Source organism: Dermacentor silvarum, chromosome 10 (genome assembly GCF_013339745.2).
Source record: "Dermacentor silvarum isolate Dsil-2018 chromosome 10, BIME_Dsil_1.4, whole genome shotgun sequence".
Taxonomy (NCBI): domain Eukaryota; kingdom Metazoa; phylum Arthropoda; class Arachnida; order Ixodida; family Ixodidae; genus Dermacentor; species Dermacentor silvarum.
Window position 1 is genome coordinate 5,309,697 of NC_051163.1, and position 25,964 is coordinate 5,335,660.

At 47.1% G+C, this 25,964-nt stretch overlaps 2 protein-coding genes and 1 non-coding gene across 4 annotated transcripts in view; 1 reads left to right on the plus strand and 2 right to left on the minus strand.

Annotated features, from left to right (window-relative positions):
- Positions 1–10,925, plus strand: part of LOC119466580 (EEF1A lysine methyltransferase 2) — a 35,670-nt gene extending 24,745 nt beyond the window's left edge. The window contains exon 7 of the mRNA XM_037727102.1: positions 10,767–10,925. Within this exon, the coding sequence (XP_037583030.1) occupies positions 10,767–10,879 (113 nt within the window). The 3' untranslated portion in view covers positions 10,880–10,925. The remainder of the gene's footprint in view (positions 1–10,766) is intronic.
- Positions 7,770–7,844, minus strand: Trnas-gga (transfer RNA serine (anticodon GGA)). Its single transcript has one exon. It is a non-coding gene; the product is annotated as a tRNA-Ser (tRNA).
- Positions 10,926–18,944: 8,019 nt separating the features above from the next.
- Positions 18,945–25,904, minus strand: LOC119465828 (60S ribosomal protein L29-like). Of its 2 annotated transcripts, XM_037726300.2 has the most exons (4): positions 25,822–25,904; positions 25,101–25,161; positions 22,479–22,543; positions 18,945–19,095 (listed from the first exon to the last, which is right to left on the minus strand). In XM_037726300.2, the coding sequence occupies exons 2-4, from the start codon at positions 25,135–25,137 to the stop codon at positions 18,967–18,969; spliced, it is 231 nt and encodes a 76-aa protein (XP_037582228.1). In that variant the 5' UTR covers positions 25,138–25,161; positions 25,822–25,904; the 3' UTR covers positions 18,945–18,966. The 2 variants fall into 2 exon arrangements, with proteins under 2 accessions (XP_037582228.1, XP_049513242.1); XM_049657285.1 differs by lacking the exon at positions 25,822–25,904 and having other exon boundaries at positions 25,101–25,242.
- Positions 25,905–25,964: the final 60 nt, after the last annotated feature.

Sequence of the window (25,964 nt, forward strand, 5' to 3'; positions counted from 1 at the left end):
GGTGACTCCGGCCTAAGAGATGACCGACCCCAGCAACCTCCCGCCCTCAGGCAACCTCCCGCCTGACGCTACCTCGCGCCCACGGGACGTCGCAGCTCTACAGCTCCGCCTGCCCACGTTCTGGCGCCACAACCCGCAGGTTTGGTTCGCCCAGGTCGAAGCCACCTTCGATCTGCACAACATCACCTCGGAGACTTCGCGGTTTCGCCACTTGCTTTGCAACCTGTCTCCTGAGGTGGCTCAGGAAGTGGCGGACGTTATCGCTGCACCTTTGAGTGATGCCCCATACCAGCAACTGAAGCAGAGCATTTTAGAACGTACCACGGCGTCTGAGAGCGCGCGCATCCATCAGCTGCTTACCTCCGAGGACCTTGGAGATCGCCGCCCTTCCCAGCTGCTCAACAGCATGCGACAGCTCCTGGGCACAAGCAACGTCGACTCGAACAGTGCGCTGTTGAGGGAGCTCTTCCTGCAGCGCTTACCACAGTCCACCCGCCTTGTCTTGGCCACTACAGAGGACTTGTCCCTCGACCGCCTCGCCCGGCTCGCTGATCGAATCCACGACGCGACTTCTCCTTCAGTCGCCGCCCTCTCTTCAACGCCACAGTCCTCAACCATGGCCCGCTTAGAGTCCCGGATCGACCAGCTCGCCGTTTCCATCGACGCCCTTCGGACGTCCTCCCATGACGAGCGCGGCTCCACCTCATGTCCCAGCCGCCGTCCTTCTTCCTCGACCAGTCGCCGCTCGCGCAGTCCTCGACGCTCGCCTATCTGCTGGTACCATCGCACTTTCCAGCACCGCGCCCGTCAGTGCAAGTCCCCATGCGAATGGTCGGGAAACGCACCGCGAGATCACTGACGGCGGCATGTGACCTCGCCTTACAACCCGGCCGCCTTTTCATAGTCATGGATCGCATTTCCGGCCTGCGGTTCCTTGTAGACACGGGTGCCGAGGTCAGTGTACTGCCGTCCTCCAAGCGTGACCGCGCTTCTAAGTCACCTGGACCTACACTCCGCGCGGCAAACTCTACTTCCATCGCCACGTATGGTCTGCGGTCCCTCACTCTCGACCTAGGCCTGCGGCGCACATTCCGGTGGGTCTTCATCGTAGCCGACGTCCATCAGCCTATCCTCGGTTCCGACTTCCTGACTCATTTCGACCTTGACGTCAGCATGCGCCGCCATCGCCTGATTGACAGCAAGACGCGCCTCTCGATCCCTGGCGTTCTGTCGGCTGTCGCTCCCACCGGCATCCGCACGCTGATCCCAACATGCCCGTATGCTCGTATCCTCGAAGACTTCCCTGAGGTGACAAGGCCCTGCAATTTAAATCAGCCTCCCAAGCACAGCGTCACCCACCACATTGTCACACGTGGTCCACCTGTCGCAGCCCGTCCGCGCCGCCTCTTCGGTGAGCGTCTGGACGTTGCTAAACGGGAATTCGAGCACATGCTCCAGCTAGGTATTATTCGCCCGTCGTCCAGCAGTTGGGCCTCCCCGCTTCATCTGGTGCCCAAGAAAGAACCGGGTGACTGGCGTCCGTGCGGTGACTACCGGGCACTCAACGCTCACACGGTCCACGATAGCTACCCCCTTCCACACATCCAAGATTTTACAGGCCATTTGGAGGGATGCAAAATCTTTAGTAAGGTGGACCTTGTCAAGGCCTATCACCAAATCCCCGTTGAGCCGGCCGATATCCCGAAGACAGCCATTACTACACCCTTCGGCCTGTTTGAGTTTGTGCGCATGCCCTTTGGGTTACGCAACGCAGCTCAAACGTTCCAACGATTCATTGCCGAGGTAACGCGCGGCCTCCCGGCTGTATTTGCCTACATCGACGACATCCTCGTCGCGAGTCCCAATCCACAAGATCATGAGCGTCACCTCCGGGAACTCTTTCAACGCCTTCAACAATTTGGCCTGGTTGTCAACCCCCAGAAATGCGTATTTGGATCTTCCGAGCTCGAGTTTCTGGGCCACCACATCTCGGAGCTGGGAATTCGTCCGTTGCCCTCTCACGTCCAGGCCGTGAAAGACTTCCCAGCACCCACTACCCTACGCCAGCTGCGTGAGTTCCTCGGCCTAGTGAATTTCTCCCGACGTTTCATTCCGCACTGCGCTGAGCTTCTACACCCACTGACTAACCTTCTTCGCACGACCAAGGGCTCCTCATCTGCGATTTCCTGGTCTCCCGAAGCTGACGCTGCTTTCAGGGCTGCTAAACAAGCCGTTGCCGATGCGGTACTTCTCGTACACCCGAGAACTAACGTGCCAACCCGCATCATGGTGGATGCTTCCAGTGTGGCCATTGGCGCTGTTCTCCAGCAGAAAATCAACTCCGAGTGGCGCCCACTGGGTTTCTTCTCTCGGAAGCTCCAACCTGCCGAGACTCGCTACAGCGTTTTTGGCCGCGAGCTGCTCGCCATCTACTCCACCATCCAGCACTTTCGGCACTTCTTGGAGGGCCAGCCATTCTATATTCTAACTGATCATAAGCCTCTGGTGTATGTCTTCCGTACAAACTCTTCCAAGTACGTCGCACGTGAAGTTCGTCAACTGGCCTATATATCGGAGTTCACCACGGATATCCGGCACATCAAAGGCACCGACAACGAGGCAGCTGACGCACTTTCACGCATCACCTCCCTCGGCACTTCTACATCGACTGTGGATTGGGAGGGTCTAGCTCGTGCGCAGATGGAAGACCCCGAGCTGCAAGCGCTGCGTGACCATCCCCGTTCCCTCCGTCTACAACTCGTTCCTCACCCGTTTGTGCCTGGCTCCCTCTGGTGCGACATGTCAGCGGCTACACCTCGCCCCTTCATTCCGACTGCCTTCCGTCGTGCGGTGTTCCAATCACTTCATGACATCTGCCATCCCAGCGTCCGAGCCACGCAGCGCCTCGTTACACAGCGGTATGTCTGGCCAAGCATCAACACCGATGTTCGCCAGTGGGCCCGCTCATGCCTCGCATGCCAGACCGCCAAAGTGACCCGCCACACGAAGACTCCCACACAGTCGTTCTTGCCCCCTGGCTGCCGTTTTGACCACGTCCATCTTGATTTGGTGGGACCACTTCCTCACTCTCACGGCTGTCGCTACATTCTGACAATGATCGACCGCTTCACCCGTTGGCCCGAAGCCGTGCCCATTCCGGACATCACTGCAGAAACGGTCGCCAAAGCCTTCGTTTCAGCATGGGTTTCCCGCTTCGGCTGCCCCAGCATCGTGACAACTGATCGCGGCCGGCAATTTGACTGCACACTTTTCACTTCACTCAACCGCCTGCTTGGCACTAAGCACTGCCGTACCACTGCATATCATCCCTGTGCCAACGGCATGGTTGAGCGGCTCCATCGCCAGCTCAAGGCTGCACTCACTGCGCGCCTGGATCGAGAGCACTGGGTCGACCACCTTCCTATGGTGCTTCTCGGCCTACGTGCCGTCCTTCGTCGCGACCTTGGCTGTTCAGCGGCCGAACTCGTCTACGGTGCACCCCTGCGGCTTCCTGGAGACTTGTTCGTTTCTTCGGCCCCCTCGCCCCAGCCGCTACAGTACCTACAACGCCTACAGGACTGCATTCAGCACCTACGCCCCGTACCACCTCGGTCATCGGACCACAGCATCTTTGTCCACCCGGACCTTGAGTCCTCGTCCCACGTCTTCCTCCGACGAGACGCTATCAAGGCTCCTCTTACACCCTCCTACGACGGACCATACCGTGTCCTCCACAAGACCCAGAAGTCCGCCACCATTCTATTGAATGGCCGCGAAGAAGTCGTTTCGCTGGACCGCCTCAAACCAGCCTACGTCGAAACGCCTCCCAAGGAGCTCCCCGCGGATGTCGCTGGCGCACCCGTCGATATGCTCGACACCAAGACAGCCCCATCTCTGCCTCGTCGACGAGTCCATTTCGCCGTTCCGTCTAGGCGGGGGGCCTTGCAGCGCCCACCGACGCTGCCTAGCGCGAACGCTAAGGTCAGCGTTCTCGGCCGGCGCCTTGGGGCCGGCTGCGACAGACGAGAAAAATAAAGTTGGGCGGCGCGTGCCAGCGGCGCAAGCACGGCACGCGCTAGTCCGTTCTGAAAGCCTGCTAAGCTGGTCCTCTTGTTCTGGCGCTCCGCTGCGACCCCTCGGTTCTCGACAACCACATTCGTCGTGAAAACTGATCGTCGTGAAAAGAGGCACAGATTTGGGGTCTTAAGCTGCGGGGAATGACTAGTAGCCATCTACGGCCTTCGGGAGCGTAGTTGCGTCGGTGGAGCAGCTGATCACGAATGGCGAAATGAACAGCTTGGCGTCAGAGGGATCGGGATACAGGGGTGGTCGATGATCCAGAAAGATAGGCGAAAAGAGATGCGATCCACGGGTCACGGCGTTGTTCAGTGCCAATCGAGTCAAGGTCAACATATGACAGGGGGTGAGCGCAAGTGGTTCCGCAGGCTGAGTCTGGAAGTAGAGGTGAACGGGATAGGGCGTGTGCGTCAGTGTGCTTACGTCCGTAGCGGTAGACAATGCAAATATCGTACTCCTGGATTCGGAGTGCCCAGCATGCTAAGCGGCCAGATGGATCGTTCAACGTGGCGAGCCAAGAAAGCGTATGGTGATCAGTTACTAGATCAAATGGGCGGCCATATAAGTATGGGCGGAACTTGCCAAGCGCCCATACTAGAGCCAAGCACTCTTTTGCAGTTATGCTGTAATTGGCCTCTGCTTTCGTCAGCGTACGACTCGCATAGGCAACCACGTATTCGGAGTAACCGGGCTTGCGTTGCGCGAGGACGGTGCCAAGACCGACCCCACTGGCGTCTGTATGTACCTCAGTTGCAGCTGTCGGGTCGAAATGGCGAAGAATAGGTGGAGAGGTAAGAAAACAACGTAGTGTAGCAAACGCGACGTCGCAAGCAGGGGACCAGGAGGAGAGGTCCGCACCACCACGTAGGAGCTATGTCAAGGGCGACATGATTGATGCAAAATTGCGGACAAAGCGCCAAAAATATGAGCACAGGCCCACAAAACTGCGAAGTTCTTTGACGTTAGTAGGATTCGGGAACTGAGCGACTGCAAGTTTCGCAGGGTCCGGTAGAACGCCGTGCTTGGACACGGTGTGGCCTAAGATGGTCAGCTCCCGCACCGCGAAGCGGCACTTCTTGAGGTTCAGTTGCAGGCCAGCGTTGGTGAGACACGTCAAAACATGTCTCAAGCGAAGTAGGTGGGTCGGAAAGTTAGGCGAGAAAACCACGACATCGTCGAGGTAACAAAGACACATAGACCACTTGAGGCCACGCAGCGTATTGTCCATGAGTCGTTCAAACGTTGCAGGCGCGTTGCAAAGTCCAAAGGGCATCACGTTGAATTCGTATAGGCCGTCAGGTGTAATAAATGCCGTAATAAATGCAACAGGCTGCCTGTGCATACGTAAGAGGCGCGGCGACAGGCTGCACTGTCTGTGTATAGGGAAGAGGTGCGGCCACAGGTGGCTGGTGGTGAGGGACGGGAACAGCTTGAGCAACCTCTTCGGCAATGACAGTGCGGAGCACTGTAGGCGAACTACAGGACGGCTCTTGAGTGAAGGGGACCAAGGAAAGTTGACGGGCAACCTCGTCGCGCACAAAGTCTTGAATCTGCCGAAGCAGTGGAGAGTAGTCGGAAACGGCAACCAGACTCGATAGCGAGTCGGCGGTAGACAGAGGCTGCTGAGTCAGGGTGTGTTGCTTCTTCAATTCTTCGTAGCTCTGACATAACGTGACTACTTCAGAAGTGGTGCACGGATTCCTGGCCAAAAGCATCTGGAATGTCCCGACATCGATGCCTTTGAGGATGTGCTGAACTTTATAGACTGAATGGCGGCGTTGACACGTTTACAAAGGTCGACGACTTCTTCAATGTAGCTCGTGAAATTTTCACCAGTTTGCCGTGCACAGGCTCGCAAGCGCTGTTCAGCGCGTAGTTTGCGGGCAGCAGGTCGACCAAAAACTTGAGCGTTTGGGTGCGAAGCTTCAGGGTGTAAGTGGCGGGGGAATTCCAGCAACCTCCACCAATTGAGAAGAGGTTTATTGGCGGTGTCTTTCAAGGACGCTAAGAGTTTCAAGAACGGCGAGGCAGCGTGGAGCACCGTCTCCAAAGACACCAGCGACCAACAGCGCGAGCAGAGCGGGACGAGCGTTGGCGATGCTGCTGGACGGAGGCACGTCTTCTTCTTCGCATAATTATGAAAGAACAGGAAGCAGAATATTTTTCACATTTTAGCTGCCTGACCCCTTTCCCTGGCACACCTAAAGACACTGGAACAAGTGCAATGTCTTGCACTGAATGTATTCCAAAATAAATTAGTATTTAAAAAAGAACGTAATGATGACGAAGCAAGCTAAATGTTTATTTTCCTCATTCCTCCTCAACACAACGTTTCCTCTTGTTCATTCCAAGTGGATGTGCTAGCAAACTCACCAACTACAATTTGTAAATTGCAATATGTGTCGTAAACAGATTAGTTAAGAACCTAATTAGTGATTTTTTACTTATTAGTCGATTATACATTTTGGTTTCTTGTGAAAGTAATGTCCACCTAGACTAGAATTATGCTATCGTCGCCACAGGCGATATTTACAAATTTTACCTTATGAAAAAACGAAAGAACTGTATGCAAGCCCTAATTATATAGTATATGACAATGCGGAATCTAGTAATAGTTCATAATTATCATAGTGAAATACTTTTTGTTGAACTTCACTCGAATAACCTATTCAACATATATATCACTGAAGAATTTAAAAATTCACAGATTTGTAAAAAGCCATTACTCGCATTCAGTCAAATGAATCTGCACATGAACGACTCATTTCTTGACATAGGCTCCGTGCAGTCAAGTTTGCAGAGATCGCGGCGCCATCTGTGGCAGCGCTGCCGTAACAATGAGACGGCCAAAGCGCAGGAGGACGGTGTCGGAGGCGCGGAATCGGTGATGGTGTTGGGTTTTTCTCAACGTTGACAATGGCATCCTTCAACTGGACAAATTGTAATGCGCCGATTGAAAGTGCCCTTGAAAGGAGAGCACCAAGTGCCGATACTGCTACGTTAAAAATTGCCACAGCCACGAAGGTCAGCCGGGCATCAAACTGTATCGATTTCCTGGCCGGCCGTGGTAGCAACAATGACGAGAAAAGTGGGTTGTTGCTGTGCGAAGAGTAAAGTACAAATTAATACAGTAGTGCGTTTTACTAGTACCATATAAACAATGTACTTTGCTTAAGTTGTAACTGTTTGAGGTAGCGCAACTGAATTTGCCTGTTTTGCTTCTACGGGTGGTGGTGGGAGCATTTTTGCACAGCATACTCAGTACCGTAGCCCGAAACTGGACGTTTGGACGAACTGGTCTGGTTAACCTCCCTTCTCTCTCTCCCCCTTGTTCGTAAGCACATGCCGTGTAGTTTTTTGTAGGTTGCATGGGAATTTTTGCTGCTTCGCTTGCGTGTGTGTCGTTTGGGAACTAGTGACAATGAACTAGAGAATCTAGTGACTGTAGCAAGCAAAATGTTGATTAAGGACCAGATTTTTTCAATAAAATGATCGAAAATCGATAAGCTTCCATAAAATAGAACGAAGTTCAAAAACCCACAACTGCACAATAAACAGATATCACAGTGCTGTAAAATGCGTAAGTTAGATTATTAAAGGGAAACTGAGACATCCACCTAAATGTAGCAATTTGCTACAATGGAAACCCAACCGGGTTCCTCGAAAGAAAGCCTCGCAGTTGAAGAAAAATTCGTCCTGGTCCGGGACTCGAACCCGGGACCACCGCCTTTCCGGGGCAGCCGCTCTACCATCTGAGCTAACCAGGCGGCTAGCAGATGGCAGGGCGAAGTCGAATTTGTCGACAACTCGAAGCAAAGGCAAGTGTATGGCAAGTTAGATTATATTAAGTGAAAAAAAGATTGATGCATAAGTTTATATCTTACGCAAACTGCGTGCAATGTTTACAAGAGCTGTGCAGAGGTACACCCGTGAGCAAAAGTATACAGACCAGGGATTGCGCGATGAAGCAGATTTTTTTCAACTGCCTGCGAATGCAACTTGAAATTGAGGACTGCAGTCCAAACTTGGCATTGCGAACTTTCCAGTGTACTCGTAAATTTCAGTTTATGCGTGTTAATTACGAAGAAATTCAGTTTTTTCGGCAACCCTGTGGTCCGTATGCTCACGGGTGTACATCCCGCTCACACGTAGTCGTATATTTCAGAGCTATTTATGATAAATCTAATTTTGTCCGTTTTAGATGTAATATTAGGTACAGTTCACACAACTGTGAAATTACTTTTCATTGCCAATTAACAGAGTTGTGGATTTTCTAGTTTCAGTTTTGAAATGTTGTGATTAAACAAATGTTCTAAGCCATTGACGATATAAATAAGAAGCCTGCTTCATTCAGTTACCTAATCTTAAAGTTTCTTTTAAATGTAACAAACCTTACCACATTCAGTGTCTTGGTTTCTGAGAAAATGATTCACCGTTCCAATGCATTTAGATAGGTGCCCTGAACCAAAGCTTCGTCTTAAAGCATCGATGCAATGAATTTGTGCGCTTGTGCTGCTAGAATAGTTTCCGAGACATGCTACGAGTGTTGTCACTTGCCCAAATGCCGAAGTAACACACATTACACTAGTCTGGAGAAGTTACAAGACAGAAATGGGCCGCAGAAGCTGACTCCTTACAGAGCATGCAACGCAAAGCACAGGATTTTAATACCCCTTCCAGAATAATGCCTGCATTGTTCAAGTGATGAAAACTTCCGTATTATTGGCTTATATGCGCAAAGAAATTGCAATTGGTGTTGTTCACTCACGCGCAAAGAAACGCTGTAATGTTGCTTTCCTTGTTGGGAACGGCACTTGGCGAACACGTTGACGCCGTCCACCTCACTGAGAGACTCCACATGACTTGCTTCCCATAACTTGTGTTGAAGTGCAGAGGGGCGAAAGTACTTCTCTAGGCCCGCAACGTGACTAAAGCCACAATGCAGGGCTTGTGACATAGCACGCAGCAAAACAAGAAGCATCCAAACGCACGTCCGTACACGCGCGGTCTCCTAATAGTCTTTAGCACGACTAGTGTGGCTAGCGCGGAGGCCTTCTCAGTAACACGGCACCTGCCGCGGACGGCGCTGAACAGCGCTGCTCCACAGCGCCACTGGCCGGAGTCTATACCAACAATGTGAAGTTTGTTCAAGTGATGTTATTGCTTTGGTAGGTCTTCATGCAGTTGCACGTTTTCAAAGATGTGGGACCTAACTCAATTGGCACCTAGCTTCACACCATGGGGCAACTAAAATTGGATACCGATGTGTGCACTGAGTAACCTTTATTTCTATGTAGTATGACTGTGGTCAGTGCCAACCCTGCTACTTTGACAATAACTTGAAAGTTGACATCAAGTGCTCAGCTTTGTAAAACTGAGAGAGACAAGCATTCATCGGCTTCGGGCCTGCCATCCAGGGCTACCGGATGTCTCGGTCTGGCAACAGGTGACAGGAGACTCAGCTGCCCCTCTAGTTGTTGCCATGGTGCTTGAGAGTGGGTCACCACACGGGTCACAAGATGCACTGCACTGAAAAACAGTGGGAGGGGGCTGCTTTGCTAGACAGGGCCAGCACTGATGACTGAGAATAATATACAGTGGGATCTCGTTGATACGATCTTCACGGGAACCAGAAAATAAAACGTATCATCCGAAAATCGTATTATCTGAAACGCATTGCTCCTATAGCACACTGGCGAGGAAATGAACAAGACAACGTATTATCCCGAAAAACGTAATACGCAGAATCGTATCAACGAGATTCCACTGTAGTAGTTTTAAGCTGATGTGTTGTACCTAGTGTGAAAAAGGAATGAAAAGTGAGGAGTTGGATAGAAAGGAATGCATGCATGACATACATAGGAAAACTTTTCAAGCTTTATTCAGTATAAAAGCAGAACACAAGGCACAGCGTTGCTGGCACTCATACATAAAGAAATATCTGGGGGGAAATGTTTGTCTGATGTATTGTGGTGGCTAAGTCATTTTTTGTAGTACCAGTTTGATGACTTGAGCATACTGTCATGTACTTCATAGGTTGAAGTCTGGTGCTCTGTTTTGTCTATTTCAGTCCTTTTTTTTCTGTTTGTATTTCTTGCACTAATGCCCAGTTGCAATGCACCCATGCACAAGCCAGTCCTTGGCCCATGCAGCCAAATTACCAGAAATGGGTCTCCTCTGAAGATGCACTGTCCCCTTATTTTTCATGATTTTCAGCAGACCTGAACTTTCACGACCATTGTGGCGCAGAGAGGCAGTCTTGTCACTGTAATTGTTCAGCTACCATGGGAACGATGGACTTGTCTTACCTTCATGCTTGGTGGCTTTAAACGTTCTTGTGGCATTACTTATTATGCTTTAAAATTTCCAAGAAATCATATTTTTCAAAATCTATCAAGGCTTCTGTGCACATGCATAATCATTGTGAATTGGTGCATTTATAACGTGCTGCTTTGTTGAAAGTAGTCAATTTGCAAAGTGACAAAGCCATCTGAAGCCAGAACGACCAAGTTGAGTGACATTGTTCGCATGCTGGCTGAACCACCACATTTGCAGTTTCCCCCATAAACACTAGCACCAGAGTTTGTTCCAGTAATTTTTTTGTACCAAGCTCTGTGCATTGCGAGACTCTTGCAATTGTTGCGTATGAATGTGCCTCACCTTCTCTCTTCACCGATGTTGTTTTGCAGAGCTTGTGCTCTTGGATACCATACCAACACCCACATTTTCATTTGGTGGCAGCCAAGGGAAATCTGTGACTGCGTTGGTTTTTGTGTGCAAGCCTCCCATGGAAAAATCTTGACAGCAAACATCTGTATGCTTTTCGTTAAAGGCATTGTTGCTAAATGTGTGTGAGCCACTTACTCAATGGGCAGCCAAGTCAGCTTCAGAACGGATGCTTTAGCTGCTCTGTAATAAGTCTGTAGTTATTCCTGTAGTCATGCTGAGCTCAATTTGGCAAATCAGTTCTGCAGAAGGTGGAAGAAAGTTCACGAAAGGGAAAAAAATGTCATCCACCCGACTGTAGCACGGGGCTACAAAAGGAAACCCATAGAGGTGCATCCCGGACCAGGATGAATTTTTGTTCAACTGCGAAGCTTCTTTTCTGAGAAACCCATATGGGATTCCTTTCTACCTTCGTGCTACAGGGCTGGTGGTTGTCAATTTTTTTTTTTTTTCTCCCTTTCAAAAAGCTCACTTTTGGTGCACCTCTGGAGTGCGCACCTAGTGCAGATAAAATGAACAAACTTGTATGCACTCTGCCATGTGGCAGCAATGCAAAAATGAAAAATTCAACAGCAAGAACCTTTCCAACATGGTTGCTTTAACCCACCTCTGCCACTTTCGTGGGCTGTCTCTTGTCTGCACTATTTCATGCATGCCCACCCTTGATGTGACAAGCCCTCCATTCATCATTTAGCTACTGTAGACATGAACGCTACATTCTGCTCAGTCAACCAGTTATGTTGGAGTGCTTCTCAAGTAAGTTGCTAGCGAGACATTTTTTGGTGTTAGTATTGTGCACACATTTTTTAGAAACCAAATGCAGATTTTTCGGGAGACAAATTGTATTCAGATCATGTGCTGCACATGTTTGCCTTTGGCTCACTGGACTGTCCTTCAAGGCTGTAGAACTATCCCCCAAAGAAATCTCTGGATGTTCAGTACATGGAAACCACACCGTGCTTTCAGCTAGGTCTAGAGCTATTTTTAAGCGTTCTTTGCAAAGCAACATTTTGTGGAGTTTCCAAACCATTTCTTTAACAGAGCATGGTGTAGTCAGCTGTGAACGACAGGCCATCTTGCAGTCTAAAATCAAAAAAGGTGGCTGACTAATGGAGCAGCACACGAGGAATAAGGATTATAAACAGGGATACGGTGCCTCACAAAGGCTGGCCAACGTTTCGATAGGAGGACCTATCTTCGTCAAAGGCGGCCTCGTCATCCTCGGCAGGTTAGTTTTAAAGGGTTAGTGGAGTGACGTCATGTCGATGTCGGCTGTTGCTGGCTGTAAAGGGAGAGACTGAAAAGAAAATGAGCGCTGGCGCTTGACTGGCTAGGTGAGGTTTCTAAGACGAGGGGACAAGAGCGGGAGAGCGAGAAAGTGGCAAAAAATAAAAATAAAAAAAAAGCAGTAGCCAGCCATTTCAATGAGCACGGCCATATATTATTGCGATAGCAATTATATGGACACTCCAAAGCAGATTTCTGCCGTCGCCGTCGTCATTGCCGTGAGGTTCTGTATGACGTTAATGGAGATGAAATCGTCGCCGCGCGCCGCCGAACGCTGTATGTGCGAGTGAAAGGGCGCGAGGGATGCGCTCTTTCACGGGGAGTGAACCCACGGCGGAGAACAAACGCGCGTTCTGCGCCATGCTTCCTTAAGGGCTGCAGAAGTAGGCGTCTCTTTCCTCCTTTACAATCACCGTATATGTATAGCAAACGCGCCTTCTTCCGACGCGCGAAAGGACGGGGGGGGGGGGGGGGGGGGGGAGGAAAGGGAGGCGACGTTTAGCTGCGCCACCCAGTGCCTATTTATATCAGAGGCTCCGGCAACAGTCAGCAACGCCGCACGCATTTTGTGTGAACGCTGGCAAAACGCCGACAGCGTCGACATTAGTTCTGCGTGTTGCCGGTGCTGCTGCATGTCCAAGTTTATACAGCTGATCAAGCTATTATCATTACTCCGTATAGCTCTCTACAAATTTGCTATCGCAATTGATGCTTCGCCTTTCAGGTGAAACTGCGACCACTTTTTGGTGAAGCAAGACTCTATATACTACAAACAAATTTTCGTTCACCTCGCGAGAGAAAATATACAGAATCATACCTCATACACAAGTTTAAATGCCTGCACCCGACGGGGATCAATTTATCACGTGGCAACTTAGAATCGCTAAAAGCAGTAACATAAACCTTAAATTGTTATACCATTAACAAAGGTGCAAAACAAGTTAAACCTCCAGCTAATCTCGATGCTCAACCTCACCTATTCTTCCATTTCCAGTTCTTCCCTGCATCTCCCCTACCACTCAATTTATTATCCTCTTCCATGCTTTTACGCATTGATCAACCATGCGAGCGCTTTTCCAGGTACACCTGTCTCCCCCCCCATGTTTATATTGCTAATTATATTTTTTCTCCACTGTCACCCTCCTGTGCCGTTTTTTTTTTTCTCCACACAAGATCCACACCGAGACATTCCAAAATCCCAGATGCCAGGATACCTTTTTCAGCGCCTTGACCACACAGGGTCTCGCCAATTCTGTATACCGCTGCGACGACGCCTACGGTGAACTTGTGAGGCTAACGTCCCTTGACGGACCAAGCTGCTCCCTGTCAACCACAAAATTACCCGATGCCTTGATGCTACGCTACTCAAGTCATGCTTTCAACTCGTATTGTTACTTGCACACTGACCGGCTCTTCAGGGACCCCAAACGCACGCCGTCCACGGCACCTCGGAACGTTCACTCGCCTCTCGCTCCCCCAACCCCCTCCTATGTTTTTTCTTTTTTTTTTAATTTTTTTTGCCACTTTCTTGCTCTCCCGCTCTTGTCCCCTTGTCTTAGAAACCGCACCTAGCCACTGAAGCGCCAGCGCTCATTTTCTTTTCAGTCTCTTCCTTTACAGCCAGCCACAGCCGACATCGACGTGACGTCACTCCACTAACCCTTTAAAACTAACCCGCCGAGGATGACGAGGCCGCCTTTGACGAAGATAGGTCCTTCTATCGAAATGTTAGCCATCCTTTCTGAGGCACCGTATCCCTGTTTATAATCCTTATTCCTCGTAGGCCATCTTGCAGGTATTTTGCAAGTATATCTTATAGTATTGTTTCGCTACTCCTGTTTGCTCGAGTGATGGTGCCCGCGTGCCTCGTTCAAACGACCAAATACAACACGTGTGTAGCAGTATTATAGTATTGCAAGTATCAAGTGTAATTTAAAAAATCAATAATTAACTTAATTAATGGCACATACTGAAATTGACCAATTGTAGGCGGTGAGTTGGCAAGGCGCACCCACTTGGAATGAATTTCCAGAATGGGCTTTCGGGGTGCAGTGCTCTAGCACCTATATACATCTGTGACACGACTGAACAAAAGCTGCCTTCTGTCTTAAGTGGCCAATGGGACATTACTGGGCATGCTGAGAACAGCAACAAGTGCAATGGCTGCTTTTCCACAAGGAGCAGCATTCCCGACTCCTATAGGAGAAAAAGATGTAGCTTATCTGGACCTAATCACCACAGAACAAGCTCAATGACAAGTTGGTACGATCATACTCTTTGCACACACAGCATCCGCAGTGCACATTCATGACCAAAACAGAGTGTCGCACACTGAAAGCGAGAGATGTATCGGGTACATGAGCTATTAGCAGCCAAGGCTTTGAATCTCCGTCGACATTAACATCCCTAGGTGCTTCATCTTCACGAACCCTTTAGTCACCCATATGGGTCATTTCAGGGTAGTTGCTTGCAGCTCGACAGCGGAGATAAAGCCACACGCAGTCCTAATCATCTTACTCGCTGACAAAAGCAAATTGGAGATTACCACCTTCTAGACTGTGGCAAAATCCTTTGTTTTTTGGTTGCAATAAAAGCTTATGGCTAATTGCAATCTGTTACAAAGAGAAACTAGTTCTGCCAGTTGTCATTTGGGCGGTTGAGTTTCTCCATCATGAATAAGGACTCTGAAAACCCAATGATAGCTAATGCTGAGCAGCTTCAGGCGGCAGAGTCAACAGTCAGGCTTTCTGCGTACAACGCCATTAGGTGCAACTGCCAAGTGTTTAACAGATTTGCTTCCTATAAAAACGCCTGCATGAACCAAAGGTGGCTGGATGTTAAATTGTGTGACGCTGTCAACTCTCGACGTGGTACCGTAGTCCAATATGTAAACTTGGGGAGACTGACAGCCACGCAATGCTAAATACTCGCCTAAAGCTGTTATTCGGAAGTGCTGACCAACATCCACACACATCTGATCTGAGCATAAAGCCACTATTGCAGTTGATTTTAGTCAATAATTGGCTGAAGATGATTAATTTATGGAACCTTCTCTAATATTGTAGCTATTCGTAACACCCAGTATGCAAACAATATGCAATTTTACACATTAGTTAAATCCTCTATACTTTAATATACAGAACTTTTTTTTTTTTTTTTTTTACTATACTAAAGCTGCCTGTGGCAAATAAATCTATTCCTTGAGCTGGATTACTTGAACAAGCAGACACAAGTTGCACGATTGCATTACAGCACATGGCAATTTAAGTGTTGTAACTGACGAGTTTTGAAGGCGTTGTAACCACTTGGAATGAATTCTCTTGACGACACCAGCTTCAAAATATTCATTCCCAAAGTGTGACAACATACAGGGGTGTTCCAGTTATTTATACATGCTTCGATGCCAAAAACAGATTTTAGTTTAAAAAGTTTTAACATCAGTGCCTTTTTGCCGCAAGTTTGACGGTACACATCTAAACTAGTGGGATCCTCAGAATTCGCTCCAAGTGGATATGCCTTGCAGACTCGCCAGCCACAAGTGCCACAAAAAAAATTAATATCTTTATTGATATATTGAGCAAGCAATGCCAACCTCTTCATGCAATCCAGTCCAAGAATTATAATTGTGATATCTTTTTTACAATTCTGTATGAAGTTGTTCAGAATAAGACGCCACAGCTTACAAGCCAATTCACTATGAAACGCACAGTGATGCAGTTCTTTAGCCACACTACTCGAGTAGCTTCAGTGATGCAATGCCTGTGATGAAATTGAGAAGTATAGCAATATGCAGAATCATAAGTGCTAGCTCGTCCTTTCGTCCCTATAGTGTCAACCAATTTTCCTTGGCCAGCATTGCCATTTTCTTGGAACGGCGTAGAACATGCAGCAAATGCTTTGAAAGTCGTACTGTGCTACGGTGTGGATCAGAGAGCAAACGGGCAGAGCCCGATATTTTAATTTACATTAAAAGAAAAAAAATGGAGCTGGGCAGGCCATGTAATGCATAGGATGGATAACCGGTGGACCATTAGAGTTACAGAATGGGTACCAAGAGAAGGGAAGCGCAGTCGAGGATGGCAGAAAACTAGGCGGAGTGATGAAAGTTAAATTTGCAGGCACAAGTTGGAATCGGCTAGCAGAAGACAGGGGTAATTGGAGATCACAGGGAGAGGCCTTCGTCCTGCAGTGGACATAAAAATAAGCTGATGATGACTGTGTTACAGCAGCATTGCCTTCACTGGAAGATGCTTGATGCAATATTGGCACTAGATCGAGCAGAGCCGCCGCCTGGTGGGCACTGGCTGAGCCACGTATAGTATGGATTGTGCTAGGCCCTACGTGTTGACGTGTGCACGTACGGTGTGCATATCCTTAAGAAAACTATTTCTTCCATGATTGCAGCACGACCGTAAATGCTGGTCTGCATTTTCTGACAATGTACAGAAGCATTAAGCCTTGCGCTGCCGTGTTTGCGCTTGTAATAAGATCAGTGACTGGCCATGCCGAATGCGCGATTGTGGCATTCTTCCTTCGCCAATACAGACTTATTGTCACTTTTTGTTTGAAGTACACCACAGAAAGCACTTTGCCTCATTAGAAGCAAATCAAGTGGTTTCAACTATGCATGAATGCTGTGCTCAAGTGACTTGTCGCAATTTGTTGATCACTCTGCAATCTCTGATACCACGCAACACGATCTAGGTGGAGTGAATATCACTCAGTAGTGATCCATTTTTCACTCTATATTACAATAACTGCATCGTAATATTTGCTATGGTTGCAAGTTTCGCTTAATGGTTACGCGCCGGCCAAAGGTGTTCTTTTAAATTGTGGTTTTAATGCCACAGTGGGTGAATTTATAAATAAGTTGTGGGCTTTTTGTGTTTTGGCTTGCTGATACAAAAGAAAACCTCAGAGTATTAGTGAACATTGTGTGATAGCAGTCTCTAGATGCAGGACGTCATAACACAGAGTTTAAAGGTGATTACTTTAATTCCCTTCTCGCTCTTCAGTGCTTGACAGAAAACAGTGATGATTAGCTGAAATAAAACCTAATGATTTTAGTCTCAAATAATTACAACCTTGCACATAACCATGCAAGGGCAGCTTTATACTTAAATGGAGTGTTTTTGGTGTTGCTGCAATAAAAATCTAATCTGAAGCAACCTGGCAATCCTACTAACGTGCCGTCACACATAGTGGCCTAGCTTCTTTAATTGAACTCATTAACTGTTTGTACATCGAAGCAAGTTAAAAAAAATGCAGATGTGAGCTTACAATTGGGGAATTGCACATTAATTTGCCATTTAGCTTTGTTGTACAAGGATGCAGACTTTTTTATATAGAGTGTGCAATATTTGCAAAGAATGCGGTATTAAGTTGCGCAACAATTTTAGTGGAGCAAGCGGAACGCCAGTGAAAGATGCACAAAAAGCCCCAAGGATGCACATTGTTTGGCCAAGTGCCAGTCCCCTGTCGAATAACAGATGCCATTTCTTTCAAGTAAAAAGAAACTTTCCGCATGGTTCGTGCAAAGATACGGCAGTGGAGGGCAATATATTTCACTGTAGTCGGCGCGTTTCATTCCCATAAAATTGTGTCAAATCGTTCACAGCGAAACGCCATTTACATTTCTATGCATGCCGCTGACCACCTATCCACATTAACGTGCCAACGGTGCTGCCACCTGTAGCGCAATCACGCAGTGAATAGAGCTATTCTTTTTAATGGTCATATTAGAAAATTGGCACTGTTTAATATTCCTAGTTTGTCTTAATGCATTATGTGCCATGTGAGGACTAAAATCCCCCTCATTGAGGCGGATACAGCTTTGAAAGACTGCACAATTCTGTACTTTGTAACTAAAAAAAATTAAATTATGGGCTTTTACGTGCTAATACCACGATCTGATTATGAGGCACGCCGTAGAGGGGGACTCCGGAAATTTGGACCACCTCGGGTTCTTTAACGTGCACCTAAAGCTACACGGGTGTTTTCGCATTTCTGTACTTCGTAACTCAAAAAGAGTTATGCCATTGAGTAAGTAACTGTATCTGGAGGTCCAAAGTAGATTTATAAATCCTTGCTCTTTAGACATTCATGCTGCATTCAAGTACATATTTTTGGTTTTACGGTATGCAATTATTAACTAAAGCAAGAGTCTCATGCTCCCAATTTGAAAGTGACAAGTGACTATGGTGTGGAATACAGTATGCAATAATGAAGCAGAAATGTTCAACTAACTGGGACCAAGATTGTAGGCCAAACTTTTAAGAGAATTTATTCCTATCACTCCTAGAAAAATACTGAAAACATTTTGTAGCTGTAATCACAAACATTTTTTATCGCATTTTACAAAAGCTTATAATAGAAGAAAAGACAGCATCATCAAAAGTATTCTTCCAAATCTGAGCATCTATTCCATCGAACTAAACATTTGCATCATGTGCAATGTAAATGGAGCAGGGCTTCACCATAAGCAAAATGAAGTGTATGCTTGCCTCTCCAAGTGTAGCGTGCCAATTACCCACCGTATCACATTCAGATGCCATATGCTGTGGACATTTCAGCCAAACAAATTTGTATGTCAAATTATGGACTGCAGGTATTTTTTAATCACAGAAAGCAGTATGTATTTGTTTTTTGTGTGACAACATCGTTATATGTACCTTATTTTTTCTGAATGCAAATGTGATAAGTGTTTGAATGCGATACTATTTTAGGTGGTCGTCACTGTAAGTCACATGAAATAGCCTTCCGACAGATTCCGAATGCAGCGCCCAAGTTGGCATCAAATGCGCAGGCTTTAGTGCACTGCAAGACACGCTGCTTGAAGCAAGGAGGAGTCCAAATTACTGTACAGTCGGCCTTTTATTACGTGCTGGCCTTCTTGGCAGCCAGTGCGGCCTCCTTCTGCAGGGCCTCATTGGCACGCATCTTCTTCAGGCCTTTCTTGTTGTGCCTCTTGGCAAACCGCATGTTCCGCACGAACTTGGCATCCACCTGCACACAACATTTGCATGAGTGAGGCCTGCCTAAGTTGAGATGCAGACATGTTTACCACCACTGCTCTCTCTCACACATTAAGCCAGCACACTTAACTCCCAAAGCAAGTGCACCATATAACACTTGAAACAAGAAGGTGGGAAAACAGTCCTGAAGTTTGTGCTTTCACCCCACTGAAAAGAGCACTGTTCTTTAAATGCACCGGTGTTAACTCGGAGCAGGCAAGTGACCAACAGGAAAAGTTCAGATAGGGCACATGAAACTAACCATGAAGCTATGACGAGGGCTCATGCAGGTTATAGAAACCTTATACCAATACAAATAATGCGAAGCACTGTAATGGTGACTAATCAAGTGAAAATCCATAAGGGTTAAAAAAGCTAGCCAAGTTTGCTCTCATGCAGCCATCTGGAAGCCTGCTGGTTGAGGTGAATGAACTGCCCCAGACAACAAGCGATGCCAGGGTCGATCCTGGCATCCTGGAACAAAATATTCAACAGCGAGGCTCTCTGGCTGAGAAACTCCTCTGTAGCTTTGATGCTTTCACACTGATATTTGTGCACCTAGTGCAGAATTTATTGTGTTAGAAAAGGTATCTGCAGAATGCACAGAGAAAAATGCCGTAGACGACCAGTCCCTCGTTGCTTAACCCGAGTGTGTAACAATGTTCTTTAAGCTACCACAAAAGCAGCTTATGTTCTGGCCCACCGTCGCACGGCATCCCGAAGTAGTACAGCAAGTTACTTGAAGCCGCTTCAAAATTTTCACGTTTATTCTAGTGTAGTAGCTTTCATCATGACTCATAAACACAACCTACTGAATGCTAAAACAAGTTCATTCAGAAGTGCAATTTTGCATTTTAACAAAATTTTACTGTTTCAAGCCTCAAACTAGAGACCTTTGCAATTTTTTTTTATCACAGCAAAAAACAGCAAAAAATTTTAATTTTAAAGTTTTCATGCACATCCACAAAGGGCAATTTACTACGCAACAATAACTAGCTAGCTACTATATTCAGAATAACACAATAAGTGTGTTCATCCGTAGTTACCATTACAGAATTCACCAGCATTGTTTATTAACCCTTTCAGACGCTAAGATAGTGCATAAACAGCAAAAGCACTGATGAAAGTAATGATATTTAAGATGTGTTGCATATATCTTGAGACACTTATGATTGGAATTGTGCTGCAATTTTGGATAAAATGTGCGAAACATTTTAGTAAATTGAGTGGGAAGGTGTCTGACACAGTTGGGTATTCTTACTCGGTGTCAGTATGTTGTTGCATGTAGTGGGTTCACTTCTTTCTCACAATGTCATGCACCAGACATAATTTTCAAGTGGCTAGGTGAGTGTTTTTCAAGCTTTCAATACACGAAATAGTTGTTCTTATATTTGATGCTCCTGTGCGTGTTTTCACATGGAGTCCACATTCTGTAAATTTGACAAAACTTACTAAAGAACTGAAAATTCTTAATCTTTTCTGCAGCTGTACACTTTCTATGGTTTTGAAGATACAAGAAATGTGTCGAAAGTAAGTTTTCAATCAACAGGATAAAGTTGCGTCTGAAAGGGTTAAGGCTTGTGTCGAATCATTTCGAAGCGCATAGTTAGAATAGATGTGGCATTTACAAAAAACCTTGACACAAGAGCCAGATGTTGACAATTCTAAAAAAAGTATTTTTTTACTCATTAGAAAGGAAACAGGATGATCTCTAGATTTAGTCCCCCCCCCCCCCCCCCCCTTCAAGTTGCCATTAGTCAGATATTATCAAGCAAAAAAGCAATTTTACCACTTCTTGCAACTCTGGCAGCACAGATTTTTTGCATAATAAGACATAACTAGCATAACAAGAAGGGGACTAAAAGAAAGAACATTGGATCACGCTAAGTCCCTGTCTTGTTACACTAGCTATGTCTTATTATGCTCATTGCCAACTAGCCCAACTTTCTGCCTTAACCAGATAATTTGTTTACATGCTCTTCTTCAATTTTGCGTTTCAGCCTACCAAACGTTTTGTAGTAGTTGAGGCTGCGGGAGCATTACACATTTGCCTAGTGTGATGATGTGAAGTGCAACCTTGACTGCACGGCACCGGCAGTTTATGCATGTTGCACTAATTCAGTTAGATGCTTTCCGTCTAAACACAAGCTTAAGTGTTCCGTTCTCCAAGTGCACAGACAAATCTTTTCTAAACATTTAGAAAAGGACCTTGACTGCACGGCACCGGCAGTTTATGCTATGTTGCACTAATTCAGATGCTTTCCGTCTAAACACAAGCTTAAGTGTTCCGTTCTCTAAGTGCACAGACAAATCTTTTCTAAACATTTAACAGTAAAATTGGGATGCAGGTTTTCTGTTAATTTCGACTTCAGGTGTGGCTTCATGCCAGTGTGACCCATGTTGCTATGAAACCACCTTTAAGGCAAAGTTCGCCATCATCGTCGCCAAAGTTGTGGTGCAGGGCAGCTAGCCCGAAGATAACATGGACAATCTGTGCATCTGCGACGGGAGGTTGTTATTACAAAGAAACTAGCATTGTTTGCAGTTATTACCGCAAGTTGTACGCAGAAACTGTTTTTCTTTCCGGAGTGGGATGCGGCTGACACGTGGAAAAATGCAAGTGCCAACCGTGACAGACAAATTCTATGCCAAGCCCGCTATCAAGCATGCCCCCATGTGACACCAGTATTATACTGAATGGAATTTATGACGACAGTTAATCTGGCTAGCTGCTGGAAGTCAGCTACATATGTGCACGTCAATCCTCCGAATTGCCGTGAGGATTCTTCTGATGAATTTATCACCCCCTGCAGATGCAAACTGCCGCTTTCGAGCGCCAATTGAATTTCTTGATCGCAATACCACACCTTGCACAAAGGAGTGCTTTAATATTGACTGAGAAATTCAATGCAGAGTCCGCAATTAAAAATGCCTTGTGCGACACCAGTATTCAGTTGAACTTTACCAGGACTTGGTAATGTGGCTAACTGTCGTCACCAAAATTATCTCGCTTGCAGTGGGAATCGTTTCTTGCCGAGTATGACAGCGCGGTTGCCCAAGTTTGGCCCATTCGCGTGGCATGCTATCGTTTCTTGAACAGTGGCAAGACAAGCTTGGTCTGAAGTAGAGAGGTCACAGTTGGGTAAAACAATTACCTAGGTGTGTGAAATTGATAAAATATGTGCCAAACTCAATGTCTTTGGCAAAGAGACTGCAGAAAAAGTGCGTCCCCCACGTCACCACCAAAGAGCACCTGTTAAGAAATCTTTCTCCACCTAGCTGACACGCCTCTCCAGTGACATTATCATAGGTAGCCAATGGGAGGCGACTGCCATGAGAATAGACACTGCCTTGTGAACTGTGTGAGACACTTACCCCTCGCATGGAAGGCTTGTTTCCCTTCTTGGGCCTCTTGATGCCGTTCCTGTGGTCCTTACGATCTGAAATGCAAGTTTCTTCATTCACCAACAGCACATCCCTTTCGTGTGTCATGAAGAGAAATCACTGCTGTTCAATTTTAGATAGTGCATGCTGCCTAAAGGCGCATTCACACTTGCGACTAGGCGAGGTCGCGCGACCGATTGCGACTGGTGACCAGAAAGCTACTCAAAACGAACGATGTTCACACTTACAAATGCGACCGACGAGTCGCTAAACCGAAATGTATCACGATGTGCCGTTCACGTCTGCTTGAAATGTCATCGCCGCGTAAAATAAGCGCCTGCGTATACATAAGTTGCACGTGACGTCAGTTCCTGCCTTCCGGTTTTGCGTCCGCCATTACCGAGCACATACGTCGTGGTGCCGGAGCAGCGGAGCTGTGTTTACGTCCGTGCGGCGGATCGTTTTGCTTTGTGCGTATGCTTTAATCGATTGCCTTGCGCGCATGGCGAAGGAGAATTGTGCAGGACTTTGTCCTGCATACTTTGATGAACTTGTGGGACCAACGCGGGCCAGGTACAAAGAAAAAATCGCCCTATGTGACGGCGTGGATCCATAACGGCTACCAGTTGGTGCGCAAGCCGCTGGTAATGCAAGCCTGCTACCACCGGTTACCCATGTTGACATTATAAATTATCTCGTGTTATCAACAAAATACATTATAAATTATCTAGTGTTATGTTTCATTAGATCAGATGAAGGCTTACAAGTCGCTCGACTCGCACAACTACTTTACGAGCGGATGGGTCCGGAACCTCATTGCGAAGAAGTTGCCGTCTAAGCGAGTTGTCTTGCTTAGCCAGGTGAGTTGAATGCACTCGTCATTTCATAGCTGTGATAAAAGAAACAGCAATAACCACATAAAGGATTGACATATACATCAGCCTAAGTGAAATTGAAGCTTCAACTCGCGTCGGCCACGCGGCGATGTCGCCGAGCGGGGATAACGTACACCGAATTTCACAATCTGGATCAGAAATGAGCCAACGCAGAGTGAAAAAAAAAAAAAAAAAAAAACCTGTTTCCCTGCTATCCGTTAAAGGAAAGCAGCTTTAGTGTGTCTACTGCCGAACTGTATTTTTTACTGCCCCTGAGTCCCTGTTCTTTTCCTTAAATTACTTGGGAATACCTGCAACGAGAGCACGACAGGTGCTTTCAAGACTTGTGCATGATCATTACCAGCTTTGTGTCAGCCAACAACACTGCAAACAGCAATTGTGGTGCTCAATCACCACATTTTTTTCTTCTTTGCTTTACAGCCGAACACAAGAATGAACAACTGTTGTGAGGAATAGCAAAAAAAAAAAAAAAAAAAAAAAAAAAACGGTTTTATGTGATTGCTGACAGAAAATGAAGGAGGCTGTGACGGAGATTTTGTTTTGACTGTTTCTCTGCAGGTAGACATTCTTGAGGTCCTTCCTGTTGATGCGCGCAAGCCAAGTATCTCTCCGCTTCTCGGACAGCGCCTTTGTGTGGTCGCACTGATTTGTTATTACCTCAGGCAAACAGTACATCCTGGAGTCTGGTGCCTTTTCATGAGATTTGCACTTACTTCTCGTACTGCAGCCAAATAGTTCACAAATCGCCATTGCGACGTACGGCGTCGACGGGAAATGAGAAATCCGCACAGCTTGGCGCTGTGTCGTCTGCCGCAATGTGCTCGGTAATGGCGGTGCCTTGCGAGATCGTATCCCAGAGTTCCGCGGTGTGACGTAGTTGCAAGTTATGTATACGGACGTCCTGTTCCTTCGCATCTGATTGGTTCAGCTGTTCTGCGACTGCGGTCGCGCGACTGAAAAATCGAGCAGTGAGCGACTGGCCCGAAACGGTCGCATTTCGAGAAAAGCGACCATTTGCGACTACTTGCGACTGGTCGCTTTGCGACCAACTTGGTCGCGCGACCTCGCTTAGTCGCAAGTGTGAATGGGCCCTTAAACTGCTTACATGGCAACTGCTGCCTCTATACCATCATTAGCTGCATTGTACACTGAACCTGCATGCATGGATGCTTTGGTACTTTAGATGTAAAAAAAAAAAAAAAAAATTATGGGGTTTTATGTGCCAAAACCACTATCTGATTATGAGGCACGCCGTAGTGGGGGACTCCGGAAAATTTCGTCCGCCTGGAGTTCTTTAGCGTGCACCTAAATCTGAGTACATGGGTGTTTTCGCATTTCGCCGGTACTTTAGTATGTTACGCTGCTGCACACTATCATCAATCAGTGGCAAGCCAGTTGTATGTTGGGGTTTTGAATGCTGAATGAATACTGGGGTTTTACGTGCCAGAACCGTGATTTATGAAGCACGCCGTAGTGGAGTCCGTATTAATTTTTGACCACCAGGGGATCAATAACGTGCCCCCATTCCCAATGCACGGGATCCCACAGTCGTTTTTGCATTTCGCCCTCATCGAAATGCGGCCGCCACGGCCAGGATTTTATTCCGCGACCTTGTGTTTAGCAGCGGAACACCATAGCCGCTAAGCCACCGCGGCGGGTGTGCGCTAATCGATCAACATTGCAGGCCCCACAGGAAAATGTACGGTAAACAGCTTACTCTGATTGTGATTGGTGTGGTTCTTGGTCTTTGCCATGGCAGCGCTTCTTCAGCACGGCAACTGCAAAGGCGGCGGGAAAATTAGGCAACGAAACAGCTTGTGAGCGCCAAAACCACAATCGCAAGTAACGGTAGTCAATTCAATTACTGTTGGTATACATATCGTTTCTGGCATTGTACGGGCATCAGCCGTAGGCCTGCAAGTACGTGCCCCGTCACACCGATTTATGCTACAATGGCAGTACCTCAGCCAAATGCGTGCAATACCGAGCAGCCACGCACGTGGTCGCTAGTGTGTATGCACCAATTCAACGAGTCCGCTGACATGTAGGCACATCATGACCCCACAAGCACGTTCAAACAGTGCGCTTGGGGAACGCCGAGAAGTGCACATCACTGTAGCACCCGTATTGATTCGCACGCTTCCAGGAAATAGGAAAGCGACGAGGACACTTTTTAGGTGCACGAAATAGCGCCAGTAGCATTCACCGCCAAGTATTTGTGTATCTACTAAATATACCCGCATATTCTCACGTATCTGAAGCAAGCGGCAACCAAGACCGCAACCAAAGGTGGCAGTGGTTTTATTGTTAAAGTGACATTATGACACAACATAACATATGAAAGCCCGATAAATGCTGTAACCAGTACTTTTTACATTACCGGCCATAAACGAAGGGAACAAATCGATTAAAGTTGATTTCGAAGCAACGTTACATACCTTCAAATGCCGTATGCGATGGCCACAAACGAAAGGAAGCGACGCTAGCACGCCTAGTGTCGCTTCTGTTCGTCTGAATTGAAAATGCTCAACTTTTAAAGCTTATTTTAATATTTCGCCTCACTTAGAACCGTCATTCTGTT